The sequence below is a fragment of the Branchiostoma floridae genome, chromosome 7, assembly GCF_000003815.2.
Source record: "Branchiostoma floridae strain S238N-H82 chromosome 7, Bfl_VNyyK, whole genome shotgun sequence".
Lineage (NCBI taxonomy): Eukaryota > Metazoa > Chordata > Leptocardii > Amphioxiformes > Branchiostomatidae > Branchiostoma > Branchiostoma floridae.
The window spans coordinates 14232384-14251918 of NC_049985.1; the positions used below are offsets into that span (position 1 = coordinate 14232384).

Genomic DNA, 19535 nt, shown 5'->3' on the forward strand with positions numbered 1-19535 from the left:
TTTTTTATTCGTACGCTCGCATCAGTTTCGGGGTTCCCAGAGGATGCTGTGTGACACGTGTACGTCTGAGGTTGTCAATTATGTCGATGTCAGCGAAAACATATTTGATAGATTGTGCCTATACATACATGTAATCTCTCTTGTTCAAAGGTTACAAGATGTGTACTCTTTTATATAATGGATTCAGAGCTGCCAACGTCTTGATAAGGTTGGCCGAACAAATGCTGTCCCTTTGCACCAAATAACAGGGCTGGCTCCACGCACTGACTCCATTTGTGTCCAAAGGTTGGAATCTAACAAGCTTTCACAGCAACATTGCTACAAAGGAGACACGTTCTTTCGCTGAGCGCTCTGAGACCGTGGAAGTAAACGTAAGTCCACCAACTGTATGTTGTTTTCTTCTTGGTGTTTTGGACAAGTGCACGCAAAGAGACTTTGATTTAGAGTGCTAAAATCCTTATCGCCGTAAATCGTACAATGTACGTACGGACGTACGTGATAGGGGCCTTAATAGGGTGCTATCACATAGGCCTTGCGATGATCATACAATTTTTGGTGCCATATGATTTTTAAGCAGGCTGTGACGAAACCAACCCCCGATAAGGGATCTAAGACAATCCTTGGTGTTCAAGACAGTGGACCTTTGCAGGACGCATACATGGCTGTCCTAAAGGCACGGTCGACCCACATTGACAGCCATGTATGTGTCCTACAATGTTCAGCTGTCTTGAACACCAAGCATTGTCTTTAGATCTCTTATCGGGGGTTGGCTCTTTTGGATCCTTGTGGGTGGTCCTATTATCAAAATCGTACGACGATCGGATGACCTACATGTGACCGCGCCCTAAAAATGGCAAAAGTTAGAAAGGACGATAATCGTATGACGTACGTGACCACGCCCTTAGTTACTTGATTTTTCTGATTATATTACGAACATGATAACGTTAAACTTTAACCGTGTATTTGGTAGAACTGTGGACGAAAATGGATGCGACAGGCAAGGACATGACGTCATCAGATGCCGGTGGCAAAACTGAGACAAAGTCAAAGCGGCTATCTGAGAAAGGAAGCTGTTGTCTGGTATGTTTAACTTCTTAGTTTCTACATATGAAGCTTCCCAGGTGTTGCATTATGAGTACAAAGTTTTTAAACATTCTACTGCTAGATTAAGTCTCAGAAAAGGGATTTGTATAATTTCTTTACCGTGAGGTAGACAGAAAAAAAAACTCCAGTACTCTGAAATCTGTTGGCATAAAATAACACTTGCCGTCGTGTGTCATTGTATGTAACGTTATGTATACCTTGCTTTTTGGAACAAATTCATGTCAAATAAGGTGCAGTATTACAATGTTTGTGTCATTGGTCTAACCACACAATAAAAATTGCAAGAATATATTCGTCGTGGTCCAACTGATTTACAACTTTCCTCCCACATTATCACGCCATGATCCAACCAAAGTATTTTACTGTTTGTGTTTCAGCTGGCCGACAAATTCCCGGCTCGGTACATCTTGTCAGTCCTGTTTTTCATTGGACACATCTGCCTGATGGTAACCAGGAACGGATTCTCTGTAGCCGTTGTTGTCATGGTGAACAGTTCATCAAAAGTGACACCTGCCAATCAAAATGTCACCTACCAGCTCTGTCAGAGCAGCGGGTCAGGAAATGCGTCCGCTCAGGTGGGAACATATTCCAGGGATGATGACTGCTTAGTCTGATTTTTTATCACATTTTTCAACAGAATGGAAACATACTTTTATACGTGATGATCCAGAAAAGATGATCATAGACACAGGACAAGAGACATATTGTTTATTAGCAGATAGTAGTATAGCTGATGAGCATGTGCTGTTAGATCACCAAGTGATATCTTTGACTGTATGTGTTAAGTACTGTACGTACTGTTGTCATATATTTCTACTGTTGCATGTGCAGAACGATCAAGGGGAACTGGACTGGAGTGAAAGCATAAAGGGAGTTCTTCTTGGTGCCTACTTTTACGGCTATATATTCACACAGGTGAGCGATTGATACTAATACAAGAACTACTTTTCTCAGTAATTGTTTTCGGGGTGTATGAATCAAAAAGGTTAGACATCCAAAAAGCAGTTACTCAAGCAACAAAACCTTACATCAAAATCATATCCAGTTGCTTGAGTAACGTTTTGGCGTATGAATCATTTATTCCATGAACCATTTATTCCAAGTCTAGATTCTTCTGTTACTTGTTACTGTTACTTTTGTTACTTTGTTTGGAGAGCGTACTTTATGTCTCCTTAACCGTAGGTGGCAGGTGGCCTGTTGGAACAGAGGTTGGGCGGCAAGATTGTGTACGGGACGGGCATGTTGTTTTTAGCGGTCCTGAACGTTCTCAGTCCCGTAGCCTCACGAACTAGTCCTTGGGCGATGTTTGCGGTCAGATTCTGCATGGGACTGGTGTCGGTAAGTATCGTGACCCCGTCCTTATTAACATTATAGACAAACCCTTTGGCAGAAACCAATGTGTGTACAAAGGAGAATATGCAGAAACAGTGGTCAGCTGATGATAAGCCAGCTAAACATTAGCTATGTTATACATAGTTTGTATCAACAGTGTATGTGGTCTTTATCAACACTAAAAGTAGTTTGACCCAATTTAGATAAAGCAAGGACGCTTTCATGAAAATAATCGTGATATTGTGATATATTTTTATTGAAATTGATGTGGAGGAAACGTCGTGGCTAGCATACAATACTACCTTCCATCTTAGCCTCTTGAGCACTAGTTGATTTTACCACCGACGTTACAAGCCTGCGTTTACACAATCTCTCGCCAGCTGACTGGGGTTCATGACCCCTTTCCCGAGAGGGGCGGTAATTATCAAGTCGACCGCTAGGAGCGCGATTCAGTCAGGCTTCAACGTTACTAACCACACCTCAATGCTCTTTTACTCCAGGGAGTTCTGTTCCCCACTTTGTTCGGAATCTGGGGCCGATGGGCTCCTCCTACCGACAGGACAACACTTCTGGCAATTTGCTACTTAGGTAATAACTTAGTTGTAGATTTTGGTCCTCTATTGATAATGCATGTCGATGATGATGAAGATGACGGCTGGAACACACTATCGTATATTTGTGAATGATGTTGGGAACAGCCTGGACAGCATGAAAGTGAAAGAGTACATGAGATCACTTTCAGCCATTTATGGTCGGTTTAAATCTCTGCGCTATCTTTTCTGTTAATGTTGTCTATTTTCGTCACATCAATGTAGGGATACCTCTTGGTAACATCATCAACTACCCACTGGCGTCCTTCCTAGCTGACGAGTTGGGCTGGGAGTATATCTTCTATATTCCTGGTGAGAACAAGTGTTGGAATGTAATTTCATCCGTAAATAAGGTTGTGTTTTCGCGGAAACAAAATCAAGCTTAAATTCAAATGGTTCTGTGCATGTAAGTATGTCTTATGTACCAGTGGCGAACCTTTGGGCCCCTTGCGGTGTCTTCCTGTACTGCACTGTCTTGTATATTTGTTCCAGAATAACATATAGTCAAGACGTAGACATTGGTGGACAGAACTTTGTTTCAGACACAATTAAGGATGTACGTTTTCATCCTAGGACTTAGCGGGAGAGTTTTTTTCTGGAACTGTGAGTAGTAGTTAATCGGTTGCTTAACCAACATATTTTAATTGTTTAAAATGCTTCATTTGATCTCTGCAGCTTTTTGTTTATAGGTGCTTTCGTAGCAGCCTGGCTGGTGGCATGGCTTCTCCTGGCTTACGACTCACCTGCGAAACATCCACGGATCCTGGAGAAAGAACAGAAGTACATCGAAGAGGGTATCGGGACAAAGGGACGACAGGTATGAAATCATTTTTTCATCACATGCCGCCTGTCTAATTACGTGTAACTCCTGATGTTGTCAATTCTTTTAATTGGTCTGGTCTAAAAAGGAGTCTAAAAAGGGTACTTGTTATCTACTACACCATACAGATGTACATACAGTGTGCAGATTCGGGCATGGAACATTATCATATATGATGAATAAGAAACTGAAGGTCAGAACTGTATTTCTTATGTCTTATGTAACTGTATGTCTAACAGAAACCAACACTTTGTACACAACGTAGATTTGTTAAAGTAGATATACGTTAGCAATATTTAAAGAACAGAAAACTGTTCTATTAGTAAGAAACGAAACGTCATAAAATTTTCTTTTCATCAACAGAAACCGACAGTTCCTTGGCTGAAAATACTCACATCGCCTCCAGTTTGGGCACTCGTCATTGGTCAGTTCAGTTCGAACTGGGGGGTCTTCTTTCTGGCCACCCAACTGCCGAACTACATGAAGAATGTGTTGGGCTTCAACATCAGAACGGTACGTTGTGATGTTCTCAATTGTTTAGGTTAATCATTGCCTTTGCTGTGTCAGTTTGTCTGTAGAATCCCGGCCAGGTTATTTGGATGTAAATGAGCTATATGTGGGGGTATCTGAAACGAGGATTAGCACAACTTGCTCAGCTCACGAGAAGGGAAAATGTAGCCCATTCGCGGTAATTCCACGTCAGAACGTTACGCAGTGATGTTCCCAACTACTTAAGTTACGTGATTACTTCTGTTGTGTCAGTTTATATGTGGGCCTCTAAATAGTTAACGTGGTATCTCACAGCACTTGGGGCACCGGTGCGGCACTGCGGTGCTCGAAAGATTACCCAACGAATTTCAGATATAAAGAACGAATTTTCTTACGTTTTGTATATTTTATTGTCTTCTACGTCATACTTTTACGTATTACGCATGCTTGAATATCATAAATTATTTAAAATAGTCGGCGAAAATAACACACTAGTGCCGCAGTGAACGAACCCCGCAGTCCCGCACAAGTTCCCAAAGTACAGCGAGATACCACATTGAGGATATGGGTTCCCCAAGGATTAACCTTTGGACCAAACAAAGCTGCTAAGTCGATACGACAAATATTAGGCAATTTGTTTGTACCGTGCAGAAGTACCCCCATTAGGTCATTTTTGTCCAAGCAGAGGGAGGTACCTTACGGCACGCAGTGTGTAATAGATGACCCTGACGAATTCGAAGGCAGCATACCAGTATATAGACGCTGCCGATTTGACAGTTGAGAAACATTTGCCGGTTGTGTCAACACTGTCTTCTTCCAAAAGACTTACCTACCTGATAAAGCTATTTACAGAATAAGACAAAATTCAACGCCAGGAAAGGCAAAACACAGTCAGTGCCTGACATACTAGCAAAGCATGCGTCTTAATTCATTCTCGAATGGTCTACTTTCTGTTGAAGGATTGACATGGTTTACATTTGTACTTTGGCTTGAATTCTCCAGAACGGCTTGCTGTCTGCTCTTCCTTTCGCCCTTAACATGGTCTCCACGATGGCGTCAGGTGCAGCAGCTGACCGCTTGATTCAAGGCGGGAAAATCCCCAAGGTGTGGATAAGAAGGGGATTCGTCATCATAGGTAAGATTTACGGCATCCCAATAGCAAGTTTCTAAAACTGCAGTTTACCAACATGTCATATGAGGATACTAGGCCTGTACGATGTAGACGAATGTTCTTTGATGTCATTGATGGCTCCCTCAACACAGGGTTTGCTGGTATGGTTATCTGCGGAGTGATCCTGGCGAACCTGAGTGGATGTGACCCGGTCGCTGCTGTCTCCCTGCTGTGTCTTACCCAGGGTTTCAACGGGCTGACAGTGGCTGGTGTTCGCGCCGTCCATGTTGAGTTCGCGCCCAGGTTCAGCGGTGTGACCTACGGACTGGCCAACATGGCAGGAACGCTGTCTGGCATCTTCGCCCCTCTGCTGGTCGGATTTCTCACAGATAATTATGTTAGTACGATCAAGTTTGATAAATGGGCATTTACAAAAGCTTACAAACGCACACACACACACACACACAAACATACACACAAACGCACACACACGCGCGCGCGCGCATACACACACACACACACACACACACACACACACACAGATACAGACACACACACACACAGACACGCACACACACACACACAGACACGCACACACACACACACAGACACACATGTACACACATGCGCGCGCGTCTTACGCCAGGTTTAGGTCTAACGTGGGGTGTAGCACAAGAGCCATGCTTACAGTGGACGCGAGAAGAAATTGAAAGCAAGTAATCATTGTGACGTCATCTCATTTGCATCTCATTTGCATTCGCTGGCGGATGCCCAAGTCGCACTTTTTGACGACATTTTAACATAACTTCCCGGCTGAATTGTCGCATGAGAAATGTCTCATTCTAATCACAAAGAATGAACATCTAGAATCGTAAGCAAAATAACATATCTTCAATCTCATTTCATGTAAGCTTTGATGTACTTGTGGACTCTTTTAGCCAACACCTACTGCCTGGTCCACAATCTTCTACGTCGGATCGGCTCTTCAGGGTGTGGGAGGGATTGTCACCGCGGTGTTCATGCGCACTGACGTCCAGCCTTGGGCCCGAGTTGAGGGGGACGTAGAACTTAACATCGAGGATAAGGTTTGTACCGAAGTCTTCTGTAGTTACAACTAAAGGAAAACAATATTTACCTTCTTATTACAGTCATTTTGTCATTATTAATTACGCAAAACTTCGACCAAAACATACATACTGTTCAACTAGCGGAGTTATTGAGTTAGCTCATCATCCAGGGAGAGTGAACTAGGTTTAGATTTAGTTCCAAATTAAACTTTTCTACCCAGATAGGCTTCATATGGGCATCTTAACTCTTACGAGTGGCCCGATGACGACTTAATAGCGTAGCTAGACTAACTGTCCTCACTTGTTTTTGTTTTTTCAGAATGTCAAGCTGGCCGGCTCGAAGGACCTGGTCATCGCGAATGAACATGCTGAGGTGCCGACGATGGATGTGGAGATGCCGAGCACGAAATTATGAGTAGTCATAAGGCTTGATTCTGCCTACAGTGGTTCAATCAAGTCACGAAGTTGTGTTGGATAAAATCTTATCTCGTGATTTTACGCACATATAACTGCCAATGTTGTCCGCTGAACTTTAAAAAAATGCTTAACGTTACAATGCGAACTAGGATTTAGAGTACGATTGCGCCGCAGAAATAAAGACATTGTCGTCAAGAAAATAATGTTGTTTTCTCTACGCAGGTTTCATGGCATACCTGTTTAGATAGGAGTCATACGTACTAAAATGCACGGGACTGGCTGTATCAACTTTTATGTCATACCTGTGACACAAAAACGTTCGATACGGATGTTCCGGACCGTGTAATAACTTCCGTATCACACAAGTTCGAAAATTGCATCACACAGGCTTCCTTCGAGTCCTCGGTCCCAGCCCTCCCGCGGGTCGGATCGCCCTCCGGCCTTCGGGCGATCCTTCCCGTGGTCGGGCTGGTACCTCGGGTGATACGGAATACACCGTGCTGTATTCTATATTTATCGTGCTAGTATTGATATGCAAGGTACAGTTAAATTGTCTCTTTCCGAGTGCTGCCCTACCCATGGAGGGTATTCAGTTTCCCCTTCTCACTAAACTTTTCGTGATTGCTCCATGAATTAAACAGGGGCACATGTCTATGGTGCTTTGTGGTGGACAAAGAATACTGAACAGGACTTTTTTGTGAGAGGTATAAAGAAGGCTATATACATCAGGGCACTCCAACCATCACTAAATAGAGATGGTGGGTGAGATAAGCCTCCTAGTACGTTTGACCAATTACTGACGTCTTATGAAAAATCTATAAACAATATCCTGTGAGTTTGCCATTGTTCAACCTTCCTGGCCACTTATTCAGATTTCATAATGAATTAACAACTTTTTTTGGTAAAAATCTAATTTTTTTGTCTACTCGCACGCCACATCAGTTTTGGGGTTCCCAGATGATGTCATCCATATAATCAAATTAACATGGCCTGGAGGAAAACCCACCAACGCTGTACGACCCATGTACGTCTGCGGTTGTCAATTATGTCAATGTGAGCGAAGACATATTTGATAAATCGTACCTTGTCAAATACCGACAGTCTCTCTTGTTCAAAGGTTACAAATTGTGCTTTTATTTAGTTAAGGGGTAATGTTTTCAAAACCACCAACTTGTTGACAATGTTTAGCCAAGCAAATGCAGTCCTGTTGCACCAGGTAAAACATGACTAGACGCACTGGCTACGTGCATGTAGTACAAAGTTTGGAATGATGGCACAATACGCTCAACAGAGCATCAGTCGGTGACTGGTACATGATAAAGTTCTGATCTTCCAAACTTTCACAGCGACATTGCTACAAGGGACACACGTTCTGAGCGCTCTGAGACTGTGGATGTTAAAGGTCAGTCTGTCAATTGTACGTTCATTTGTTTGCTTCCAGGCGTTTTTTTAAAAATGTTCATGCTGTACTGATTTTAAGCTAAGGTCTCATACATAGCACGATGTACCTACGACAGCACACGCCGTAAATTTCAGGTCAATCTTAGGTAGCAACGGCGGAACGCCCTGTGATGTACAAAATCAAGCGTCTTGCAATTTTTCCCTTGTGAATAGACACCTGTTATGCTTTTTTTTGCTTCTTTAACCGATCAAGTTATAGACCTAGATGTTGAATACCAGGCTGCAATGTCCTCCTGTGAGCGAAAAAAATATTTCGGGGTGCAATGGGGACAGGTAGTCCCTGGCTATCTCAATGCTGTAGAGTACATACACGTCTGATGTGGCCAAGGGTGAAAACGTATTTGTATACTACCTCGTCAAATACCAATTATCTCTGTTGTTCAAAGGTTATAAGACGTGTACTACATTTGCAACGTGCAAAAAATGTTTAGACAAACAACTTGATGCAGTTCATTTGCATACATGGCTAGACACAATGGCTCCGTATTGGTTGGCCAAAGGTTGGAATATTAGCACGGGTGAAGTCGGGTGAAGGGTGAACATGAGTCGGTGACTGGTACAAGATAAAAGTTCTGATATGCCAAGCATTCACAGCAACATTGTTGCAAGAAACACGCGTTCTTTAGCTGATTGCTCTGTGAATGTAAAGGTAAGTCTGTTGACAGTCTGTTCACATGTTTGCTTCCGTTGGTTTTTGAGACGTTCACACTGTCCTGATTTTCTTAATTTGGTTACTGTAATTTTTCTGAGAATATGACGTTCGTGATACACCGTGTATTTGGCAGAACTGTGGAAAATGGGTACGACGGGAAAGGACTTGCCGTCATCGGATGCTGGTGGCAAATCCGTGACAAAGTCAGAGCGGGACTCTAAGAAAGGAAGCTGTTGTCTGGTATGCAGAGCACAACTTTTTGTATTTATCACTACGCCATGCTTATATGGTCCGAAGCTTGCTGAACAGTATAATTTGAATGGAATATCTTTACAAATAGATCTATTAAAAGAAAAATGCAACTCCATCCAAGAGCTACTCAAATCTTTTGGTATGGTGCAGAATCACACAGTCTTCCAGTCTCGTGTCAACGTATGTACCTGCTGTTTGTAGGCAAAATTCAATAAGATACATTAGGAAACTATCAAGTATCACATAAATATGCTACCGAAACCAACCACAAACTAAAGGTTCTATTCGTGTCATCAGCAATTATTGGAGGAACAATGGGAACAAATACACAAGTGCAAGAATGTATACATTGCAGTGCAGTGATTACCACTTTCCTCTCACATGATCCTACCAACGTTTTTTATGTTTGTGTTTCAGCTGGCCGACAAAATCCCGGCTCGGTACGTCTTGGCAGCCTTGTTTTTCGTTGGCCACATCTCAATGATGATCTCCAGGGGCGGATTCGCTTTAGCTGTTGTGGTCATGGTGAACAGTTCATCAAGAGTGACACCTGCCAATCAATCTGACACGTACCAGCTCTGTCCGAGCAGTGGGTCAGGAAATACATCCGCTCAGGTGGGAACCTATTCCATCGGTACAGTGTACTTAGTGTAATTTCTAGTACATTCTTCAACACACAGTAAAACAAGAGTTCGTAGACCTCATATCTCCATGAAATTGTCCGATTATGCAAATTACTTCCACATTTACATAATCTATGACTGGTCATGTACACGTTTAAATAACTTGCCGGTACATAAATGCTGGTCCCAATGTTGATTGTCCAATAATATACCATTGTGAATAATCATAGCACTTTTATATTAATTATGCAAATTAGGGTCAAATTTGCATAATTGTTATCCGCTAATGTTCCACTAGCAACAGACTAATATATTACAGGTATTTGAGTCCTATAATGGAAAACACTACAAATATTGATTTCCCTCATTAATTATGCAAATTAAGTGGCAATTTACATAATTTGCACTTTAAGATGTACATCTCTGTCAAAACTACCTAAATACCAAATATCATCTAAATTTGTCCTCCCTTGTTCAGTTATCCTCCCAACAAGATTTTGAAAAAAATGCCCCTGCAGTTCCAGAGCAACCTGCTAGGGGACCCATACATACACCACCTATTTCTTACGTCATTAGCTATCTGCCACCAAAAAAATCAAGATCACAGCTCATGCAGTTCAAAAGATATAAAAACGAATTTTTGCTGCAGTGCCAAGGTCACATACCAGGGGGCCCAAAATTGACCTTGACCTTTGTCTTCCTAACACCTACTTACATACCAAATATCACCGTAATCCATCCAGAGGTTCTTGAGTTATGCTGACCACAAATATCCGGAAACACACACACACACAAACACACACACACAACTATATCTCCATTTTTCATGGGGATAAAAAGAAGCTTTTGGGACAATCACAAACTTGGGTAGTATGATATCTAATGATGTGCTGTTAGATATCAAGCGATATCTTTGGCTGTATACGTATGTCTCATGGGAACACTATTGTCGACGTAATGTGATACATTCTACTGTTGTATGTGCAGAACGATCAAGGGGAACTGGACTGGAGTGAGAGCCTGAAGGGAGTCATACTTGGCGCCTTCTTTTATGGCTACATCTTCACACAGGTGAGAGAGAGAGAGAGAGAGAGACTCAGTGACTGATACATGCAACTATTTTTCTGAAACTATGTTTGGGGATAAAACGTTACATCGTGTATTCCGTACCAGCCTGGCTTACCAATAATGGATTCTTTTGGCCCTTGGTTTGTATCGTAGGTTGTAGGTGGTGTGTTGGAGCGGAAGTTTGGCGGAAAGATTGTGTACGGGACGAGCACTTTGGTTGGAGCAGTCCTGAACGTCCTTAGTCCCGTAGCCTCACGGACGAGTCCCTGGGCCATCTTTGCGGTCAGATTCTTCATGGGGTTGGTGGCGGTAAGTTGCACACATCTACATCCTAACCTTTTTTTAATTTAGACAATGCTTTTGTCAAGATGATATAATGTTTGTAAAAGACGAAAATACAGAATCATTGGCCAGCTTATGCTAATCCAGCTAAATTGAACTTTTTCGTATGTATCAATTCCAGATGTGCGTGAATGGACGTTTTCAAGAAAATGATAGTGAGAAGAACCGTTATACTTCTTATTCTCATATTCATATACTTAGCACATAGTATGCACAACAACCTTCCATCATTCAATAATTTTTTCACCAAAGTTACTATATATAATAACCATACCTCAACACTCTTCTACTCCAGGGAGTTAAGTTCCCCTCCCTGTACGGAATCTGGGGTCGATGGGCTCCTCCTACCGAAAGGACAAGACTTCTGGCAATTTGCTACATAGGTAGAGTATTTTGTTCCTCTATTGGGCAACAATTTTGTATATTCCGACGAATGGTGTTAGGACCAGCCTGAACAGTATGTAAGTAAAAGGATACATCAGCTTGCGTTTAGTCATCCATATGTAATTTATAGTTGGTTTAAATCTCTGCGCTATCCTTTCTATTAATGTGGTCTATTTTCTTCACATCACTGTAGGGTTACCCCTTGGTAGCATCATCAACTATCCACTGGCGTCCTTCCTAGCTGTCGAGTTGGGCTGGGAGTATATCTTCTATATTCCTGGTGAGTGTTAAAATGTAACTTTCTCCGTAAGGAAGAATTTCTTGTCGCCTAAACAAAGTCATGAAATATGTTTAAACTAGACGGGTAACATTTGCAAATAAATACACAATGTTAATCTTCACAGGGTCTATCCTAACAAACAACTACTCTGTTTATTGTTACTGAAACACATTCTTAGATATGATGGCCATCCTCTACAGCTCTATCCTGCCACTTCCTAGATACTGTAATTAATATTCTACTTTACCAGTAATCATGGCGAGTTTCTGTGAAGTGAAACATAATGATTCTGTGTATGTGATTAGGTCTTACCGGTAGGCCATTGCCAAACCATTGAGCCCCTTTGAGTCGAGAATATCATGTACATGTAGCTATATATTGGTGGACAGACATTGGTTTCAAATAACGTTTTTAGCCCAATAGAGGCTTTCTCTGGAATAGTGGCTGTTAGCTCACCAATGCCCCTGTGGAATTCTACGTTTTTGTTTGTTTATAGGAGCTTTCGTAGCAGCCTGGCTGGTGGCATGGATTCTTCTGGCTTACGACTCACCTGCGAAACATCCACGGATCCTGGAGGAAGAACAGAAGTACATAGAAGAGGGTATTGGGACAAATAGACGACAGGTATGAATTTATTTCATTCACATGCAGTCTGTCTAATTAAGTGCAGTCTACTTAATTACGTGTAGAGTGCGGCCTATTTATCGCATTATTTCATTCAAAACATTTTCAGTCGAAAACCATCGGTTAAGTCAATTTTACACGTGGTAATGGCTGTCACAATGGTATCACATTATTTCACCAGTTCATTTAGACCCCATGTATTTTTTATACTTAATCTAGTGAATTGGTGTGATAAAGGGGTGTTCACATTTTTCACTGTTAGACATCAATTTATTCCTATGACTAGTGAATTAATGTGATAGAGGGATTATTTCACGTTTTTTACTCGTAAACGCAAATTTATTCCTCTCACTGGTGAATTAATGTGATAAATTAATTCCTCTTTGTAATTAAATGAATTAATGTGATAGAGGGGTGATATCGCAGGAGGAGTAAGAGGAACAAATCTGTGCCTACAAGTGAAAATTTGATAGCTCCCCTCTATCACATTAATTCAATAGTAAGAGGAATTAATTTTTGTTTACTTGTAAAAAATGTATCCCATTATGGCATTAAGCCACTAGAAAGAAGAAAAATGTGTCTACTGGTAACATAATGTGATAGCATACCTCAATAAGTATTCATCTGACCATATATAGCTATAAATTTAATGTTGTTAATGGTTTTGATTGGTCTGCCAGGTCTAATTAAGGCATTCACTACACAATATATACAGTACAGATCACAAATTTTTGTCCAACAGAAACCAAAAGTTCCTTGGCTGAAAATTCTCACATCGCCTCCAGTTTGGGCACTCGTCATTGGACAGTTCAGTTCGAACTGGGGAGTCTTCTTTCTGTCCACCCAACTGCCGAACTACATGCAGAATGTGTTGGGATTCAACATCCAAACCGTAAGTTCGTTTCCAGTTACTTTTCTAAATTACCCTTTCTGTGTCGGTTTAATTTTAAACCATAGCTGCTCAGTCAAAATTACAAATATCAGACAAATGTGTTCGTACCCTGCTGACGTACTTCCGTTTGGTCATTTGATTGCAAACAACATGACGGCAGAAAACACTTACGGCACACAGTATGTATGTATTGGAGGGTCCGGCCAAAGATATCAGTGAGAGTAGCTGTCGTGTTGGCAGGTAAGAAATGTCTAAAGAAAAGAAAAGAAAAGAAATTTCTTCCCTGAGACCATCTACCGACCAGATGATTATTCAATGAATATGACAAAAATCATAAAGTCACGAAATGAGATACGGAGAACATAGCCTTATGTCTTCATTCTACTTACTGTTCAAAGATTGACATGGTTTAGTCTAGGTCTTGCAATTCTACCAGACCCATAACACCTGCTTACTCTTCTCCAGAACGGCTTGCTGTCTGCTCTTCCTTTCGCCCTTTCCATGGTGACCATGATGGCGTCAAGTGCTGCAGCTGACCGCTTGATTCAAGGCGGGAAAATTCCCAAGGTGTGGATAAGAAGGGGATTCGTTATCACAGGTAAGATCTGCGGCAACTCAAGGTCAAGTTTCAAAAACTTCAGTCTACCAATATCACATATGAGCACACTTGGTTTATACGGCATAGACCTAATGTTGTTTATTGTTGATGGCTCCCTCAACACAGGGTTTACTGGCATGGCGATCTGCGGATTGATCCTGGCGAACCTGACTGGATGTAACCCGGCCGCCGCTGTCTCCCTGCTGTGTCTTACACAGGGTTTCAACGGCCTGATGGTGGCGGGATTCCGTGCCGTCCATGTTGAGTTCGCGCCCAGGTTCAGCGGAGTGACCTTCGCTCTGGCCAACATGGGAGGAACGCTGTCTGGCATCTTCGCCCCACTGTTGGTCGGATTGATCACAGATAATTATGTTAGTACACGTTTGTTAGTATCGCTAGTTCACCGTCATCGTTGCGGACGGTGCTTTTAAACTGCAATTGCCATTTCAAACAACCATCCGTCGACTAGAGTGGATCCTACATATTTAGCAATCACCTTTGTCCAGGCGTTTGTGACATAATGTTCTAAAGCTCTATTGGGATATCTACCTGAGTCAATGGCATGAGCAGCTGTATAAGAAATGATGCATAATACTTGTCCTTGACTTTTCCAGCCAACCCCTGCTGCCTGGTCCACAATCTTCTACATAGGAGCGGCTATTCAGGGTGTGGGAGGGATTTTCACCGCGGTGTTCATGCGCACTGAAGTCCAGCCTTGGTCTCGGGGAAAGGGCGACAAAGACTCTTTTGATAAGGTCAGTAACGAAGGCTTCCTTATGATGATTTTTACAACTACAGAAAATATCATTGAAGTCATCTTGTGATGACGAGACGTGATTCGACCCGAACAATCATGCTGTTTAGCTAGAGGAGTTCTTGGATTAGTTCATCAACAGATAGAGGAGATTTATATTTGGTTACAAATAAACATTTTCTACCCCAGATAATTTAGATCGGCTTCGATCGGTATCTTCAGTCTTCCGAACGATGCTATAGCAGGCATGCCCCTAATACCTTTTTCGAAAGGTGTGGTGGGTTCTTTAACTCTCCATTTTACGTCCTATCCGAGATCTCCGTTTTTACGGGACCTCCATTTTACTTCCTATCCGAGGGATGTCCCTAGCAGAAGCTAGGTACTCATTTCAACCTGTGTGAAGTGAGGAAAGAAGAAAGTCTTTTCCAAGGGTACAAGATCGGTGACATGCCAGGTTTCGAACTCGGGACCTCTTGCGCTTGAGCCCACCCCACTGCCGATTAAGCCACGCGATGTCAAATCGACTGGAGAAAGTAGCTAGACTAACTGTTGTTACATGTTTTTATGCAGAATGTCGAGCTGGCCGGCTCGAAGGACCTTGTAATCGCTAATGAACATGCCGAGATGCCGACGAAGGATGTGGAGATGCCTAACACGAAATTATGAGAAGTCTTACCGTGATTCTGCAAATGACGAAGAATTGTGTTGGGTAAAATTAGGACTAGCTCGTGATTTTATGTGCTATAAACACCAATGCCATCCACTATTACAAAATACTTAACATTACGATTCTAACAATGATATACGACTGCGACGCAGAAATAAAGACATCGTCCTCAAGATTAAAGAGAAATATTGTCTTCTCTACGTAAGTTACATGGTACCTGTTTAGCTCCGTGCCATATGTACTAAAATGTACGGATAGCTTTATTAATTTTTGGCATGCAAGCATTGCTATAAAGGCAATAGTTTCAATATTTTAAGTATGAGTTGAGCAACGCCTCTCGTAGTGTTGTCCCTCCTGTACATGTGAGGGCTTGTAGTCTCCCCGTCCAGCTAGACTTGTTTGTGGTTGTTCCATAAATGAAATAGGGACACAAATTACAATTATCTTCTATGGTGGCCAAAGAAAAAGTACGCTTCTCCGTACGGCTAGAACTTAGGTGAATGTTTTTGGAAGTTGGTGTTGTTTTCATTGCAAACAAAGATCATCATTATTCCTTAGCAATCTTCAGCTTGCTAGAAGGACGACGTTGCATATTTTTCTGAGGAGTGTATTGTACCTGTGACAGATATTACCGCGGCACAATATCTAACCTCTCACTGCTAATCCAAGGTTACCACTTGAGTTTGAGATCAAGCTTGTTTGACAGCCGTTGTTACAGTCAGCCAAACAGTTACATATGTAAACCTACATGTATGTGCCCTGCCGGTATGACGCAAGTTAAAAGGAGGTGAAGTCTTGATCTACTTGTACTCGTCCAAAGGTGAGAATATCATGCCTAGTCATTCTACGCACATGCAATGTTTGATCCAAAGCAGTGATCGCACAACGACGTCACGTGATTCGTCAGTCAGTGCCTTGTATACACCTGCACGTTACGTTAAAGGTCTAACCTCTCGGCCTAGCCTGTAAGAACACAAGTGCTGCCTGGGACGCAAGTTCGTTAGTTGAACGACCTGAGACTGTGAATGTAAAGGTATGTCTTCCAATAATAGTACAGAGCTTGTGTTGCCTTGTTTCCGTTCATATAGCACGCTTTTCTGATTTTTTTATTCATTCGTTTTATTAATGTTTTTTTTCTAAACACATGACGTTCGTTATATACCATGTATCTGACAGAACTGTGGAAAATCGATGCGATAGGAAAGGGCATGACGTCATCAGATGCAGGTGGCAAAACTGAGACCAAGTCAGAGCGGGACTCTGAGAAAGGAAGCTGTTGTCTGGTTTGTAGAGAACATTTAATTTTCACGTGTGTCTATAATATACTCTCTGATAACGTACTTCGTAACACTGTCTATCATTCACGATTTATCATTAACAATATGACGTTTTAGGAACGATTTGCATGAAGGCTTGCAAACAGCTGTTCCTTCATACCTTAGGTATGAACTCAGCTCTAAATTTCAGTCCATTGTGAACCTACCCAGATATTGCTCTTCAGTTTTTTTTGCCATACCTTTGCAAATTTTTAGAGTGCAAAAGCCTGGGTCATTTATGTGTACTCTGTGTCAGTGTATGCACGTATGCCTATAATGTACTTTGGTGCCATTGTGTCTAACCACATTGAAACCATGTTTAATGTGGAACCATATTTACGACGGAATGTATGCGAAACTACAACGTTGAAATAATAAATTCGATTTCCCATTGAGTCAAGTGATTGGCATTTTTCCTCTCACATGATCATACCAACGTTTTACTGTTTGTAACGTTACTTCAGCTGGCTGACAGAATCCCGGCTCGATATGTCTTGGCCGTCCTGCTTTTCTTTGGACACATCGAAATGATGACCTTCAGGGGAGGATTCTCAAAAGCGATTGTTGCCATGGTGAACAGTTCCTCACCCGTCAATAAAACTGATAACTACCTGCTCTGTCCGAGCAGTGGGTCAGGAAATACATCCGCACAGGTGGGAAGATATCCTGGTTATTATCCATGGGTTCAGTTACTTTCTTAAACACACAAGGAATACAATTTCAAATTTTAGGGTTCAGATTTTTGTAAGATAATGACATACATACATACGTAGTCATACTCTTATCGAGTTGTGTTGTATAGAAATATTAGCTCGTGATTTTACGCACCTATAAATGTCAATGTTGTCCACTGAACTATTACAAAATACTTAACGTTACAATGCGAACTAGGATTTAGAATACGATTGCGCCGCAGAAATAAAGACATTGTCGTCAAGGTGGAAATGATGTTGTCTCCTCTAAGTACTTGACATACCTGGCATACGTGTCATATGTACTTAAATGCATGGGTAAATCTATTAACTTTTGCCATGCTACCGTTATGATACAGACAATGTATGGGCCTCGCTGTCCCGCCTATCAAGGGTTGTTAGTCTCCCAGTCCAGCTAAATTTGTCAGTAATTGTTACGTGTGTGTTGGGTGTTAATGTGTAGAGCACAGTGCTTTTACCTGTGACAGACATTACTTGGTCACATATCAAAAACCTCACTGCTTCTCTCAAGTTTGTTGGACAGACCTCATGCTTCGAAGTACAAGAAGCCAAACAAATGCAACTCTCGTATTCTCTCAAGAACCTGTGCGTCACAATGAGCAACGCTATTTATAAACAGCTTAGTACTAGCTAGTGCTGTGCTATTGGACAGAGTCAAAGTAAATATTGACTCTAAACTTCTGCGCGTGTCAGAACGGCACCGATCACAAGGTCGCAGAGTACGGTATTTAAACTCTGACGTAGGGGTTAAAAAGTGTGAAAGACAGTGGGGCATGAACTTTGCTATATGGTAGTAAATTTAGTCGACTTTCAGATCGTATGGTTAAGATCATTATGTTTGCCCATTCGGTGTATAAATGCGCGTGACCAAAGCTGACTACGTTTGTGAGTCGGCTGCAGTTCCGCATGTCCACGCAAGACCCCAGTTCAAAGAGGGCGTAAACATGAAAAAAATTAAGTTATTTTGTAGGTTATATCCTCCAATTTAACATACTTGTTTGTCCTGCTGAGGAAATGCACTCTACTATAATTTTATCCGGGTCGATGTCAGTCACCTTCTGGTCCTTAACTATGGGAATCCCCATAGGCTCAACTGTACTCTGCTTACATGTGGCTGTATTTCTCTAAAGCTTCGGACTATTTCTACTAAACAGTATGTATTTACTACTGTGGGTGATACAGTACATCATTGCTATTTATCATCACGGTACCAATCTAATACTATATGTCGGGATAGCTAGCTACGTCATCAATATGGGGAACATCCACGTATGTTTAATGCTGTACAATGCACACACGTCTGCGGTTATCAATTATGTGAAAACGTATTTGATAGGTCCTACCTTGCCAAATAACAACGGTCTGTATTGTTCAAATAGATGTTATAAGATGTGTACTGAATTAGCAACATGCAAACAATGTTTAGCCAAACAACTTAATGCTGTTCATTTGCATACATGGCTAGACACACTGGCTCCATGTTGGTTGGCCAAAGGTTGGAATAACAGCACGGGTGAAGCAGGGTGAAGGGTGAACATGAGTCGGTGACTGGTACAAGATAAAAGGTCTGATCTGCCAGCCTTTCACAGCAAAATCGCTACAAGAAACAGACGTTCTTAAGCTTACCACTCTGTGAATGTAAAGGTAAGTCTGTCGACGGTATGTTCACGCGTTTGCTTCTATTTTATTTTGAGGCGTTCATGATGTCCTGCTTTTCTTTGGTTACTGTGACTTATCTGAACACATGTCGTTCGTGATATACTGTACTGTGTATTTGGCAGAGCTGTGGAAAATGGGTACGACAGAAAAGGACGTGACGCCATCGGATGCTGGTGGCAAAACTGAGACAAAGTCAGAGCGGGACTCTGAGAAAGGAAGCTGTTGTCTGGTATGTAAAACTAGACCCTGATAACTTTCTGTATGTATCACTTCACCATGTTTATATGGTACAGCGATTGCTGAACAGTATAATTGAATGA

The 19535-nt window shown here is 41.8% G+C and overlaps 2 protein-coding genes across 3 annotated transcripts in view; both read left to right on the top strand.

The window, feature by feature from the left end:
• The first annotated feature begins 248 nt into the window (after positions 1–248).
• LOC118420050 lies at positions 249–15707 on the top strand. Its single transcript, XM_035826756.1, has 25 exons — positions 249–371; positions 971–1080; positions 1482–1679; positions 1936–2019; positions 2287–2442; positions 2937–3024; positions 3252–3338; positions 3716–3843; positions 4210–4359; positions 5338–5470; positions 5599–5843; positions 6385–6531; positions 6833–6914; positions 9177–9283; positions 9713–9910; positions 10906–10989; positions 11140–11295; positions 11624–11711; positions 11906–11992; positions 12489–12616; positions 13359–13508; positions 13974–14106; positions 14233–14477; positions 14721–14861; positions 15431–15707. The coding sequence occupies exons 2-25, from the start codon at positions 985–987 to the stop codon at positions 15524–15526; spliced, it is 3207 nt and encodes a 1068-aa protein (XP_035682649.1). The 5' UTR covers positions 249–371; positions 971–984; the 3' UTR covers positions 15527–15707.
• Positions 15708–19284: 3577 nt separating this feature from the next.
• The window catches only part of LOC118419947 (sialin-like), a 25023-nt gene continuing 24772 nt past the window's right edge, over positions 19285–19535 (top strand). The window contains exon 1 of one of the 2 annotated variants that reach the window (XM_035826638.1): positions 19285–19444. In XM_035826638.1, the coding sequence (XP_035682531.1) occupies positions 19301–19444 (144 nt within the window). In that variant the 5' untranslated portion in view covers positions 19285–19300. The remainder of the gene's footprint in view (positions 19445–19535) is intronic. The other variant, XM_035826637.1, reaches the window with a different exon arrangement.

Excerpts from the sequence above, each read along its gene's own strand:
- LOC118420050 (XM_035826756.1), top strand. The coding sequence starts at position 985 with ATGGATGCGACAGGCAAGGACATGACGTCATCAGATGCCGGTGGCAAA. Across the intron at positions 9,911-10,905 it reads CAGGAAATACATCCGCTCAG|AACGATCAAGGGGAACTGGA; the intron begins GTGGGAACCTAT and ends TTGTATGTGCAG. Across the intron at positions 11,296-11,623 it reads TCTTCATGGGGTTGGTGGCG|GGAGTTAAGTTCCCCTCCCT; the intron begins GTAAGTTGCACA and ends CTTCTACTCCAG.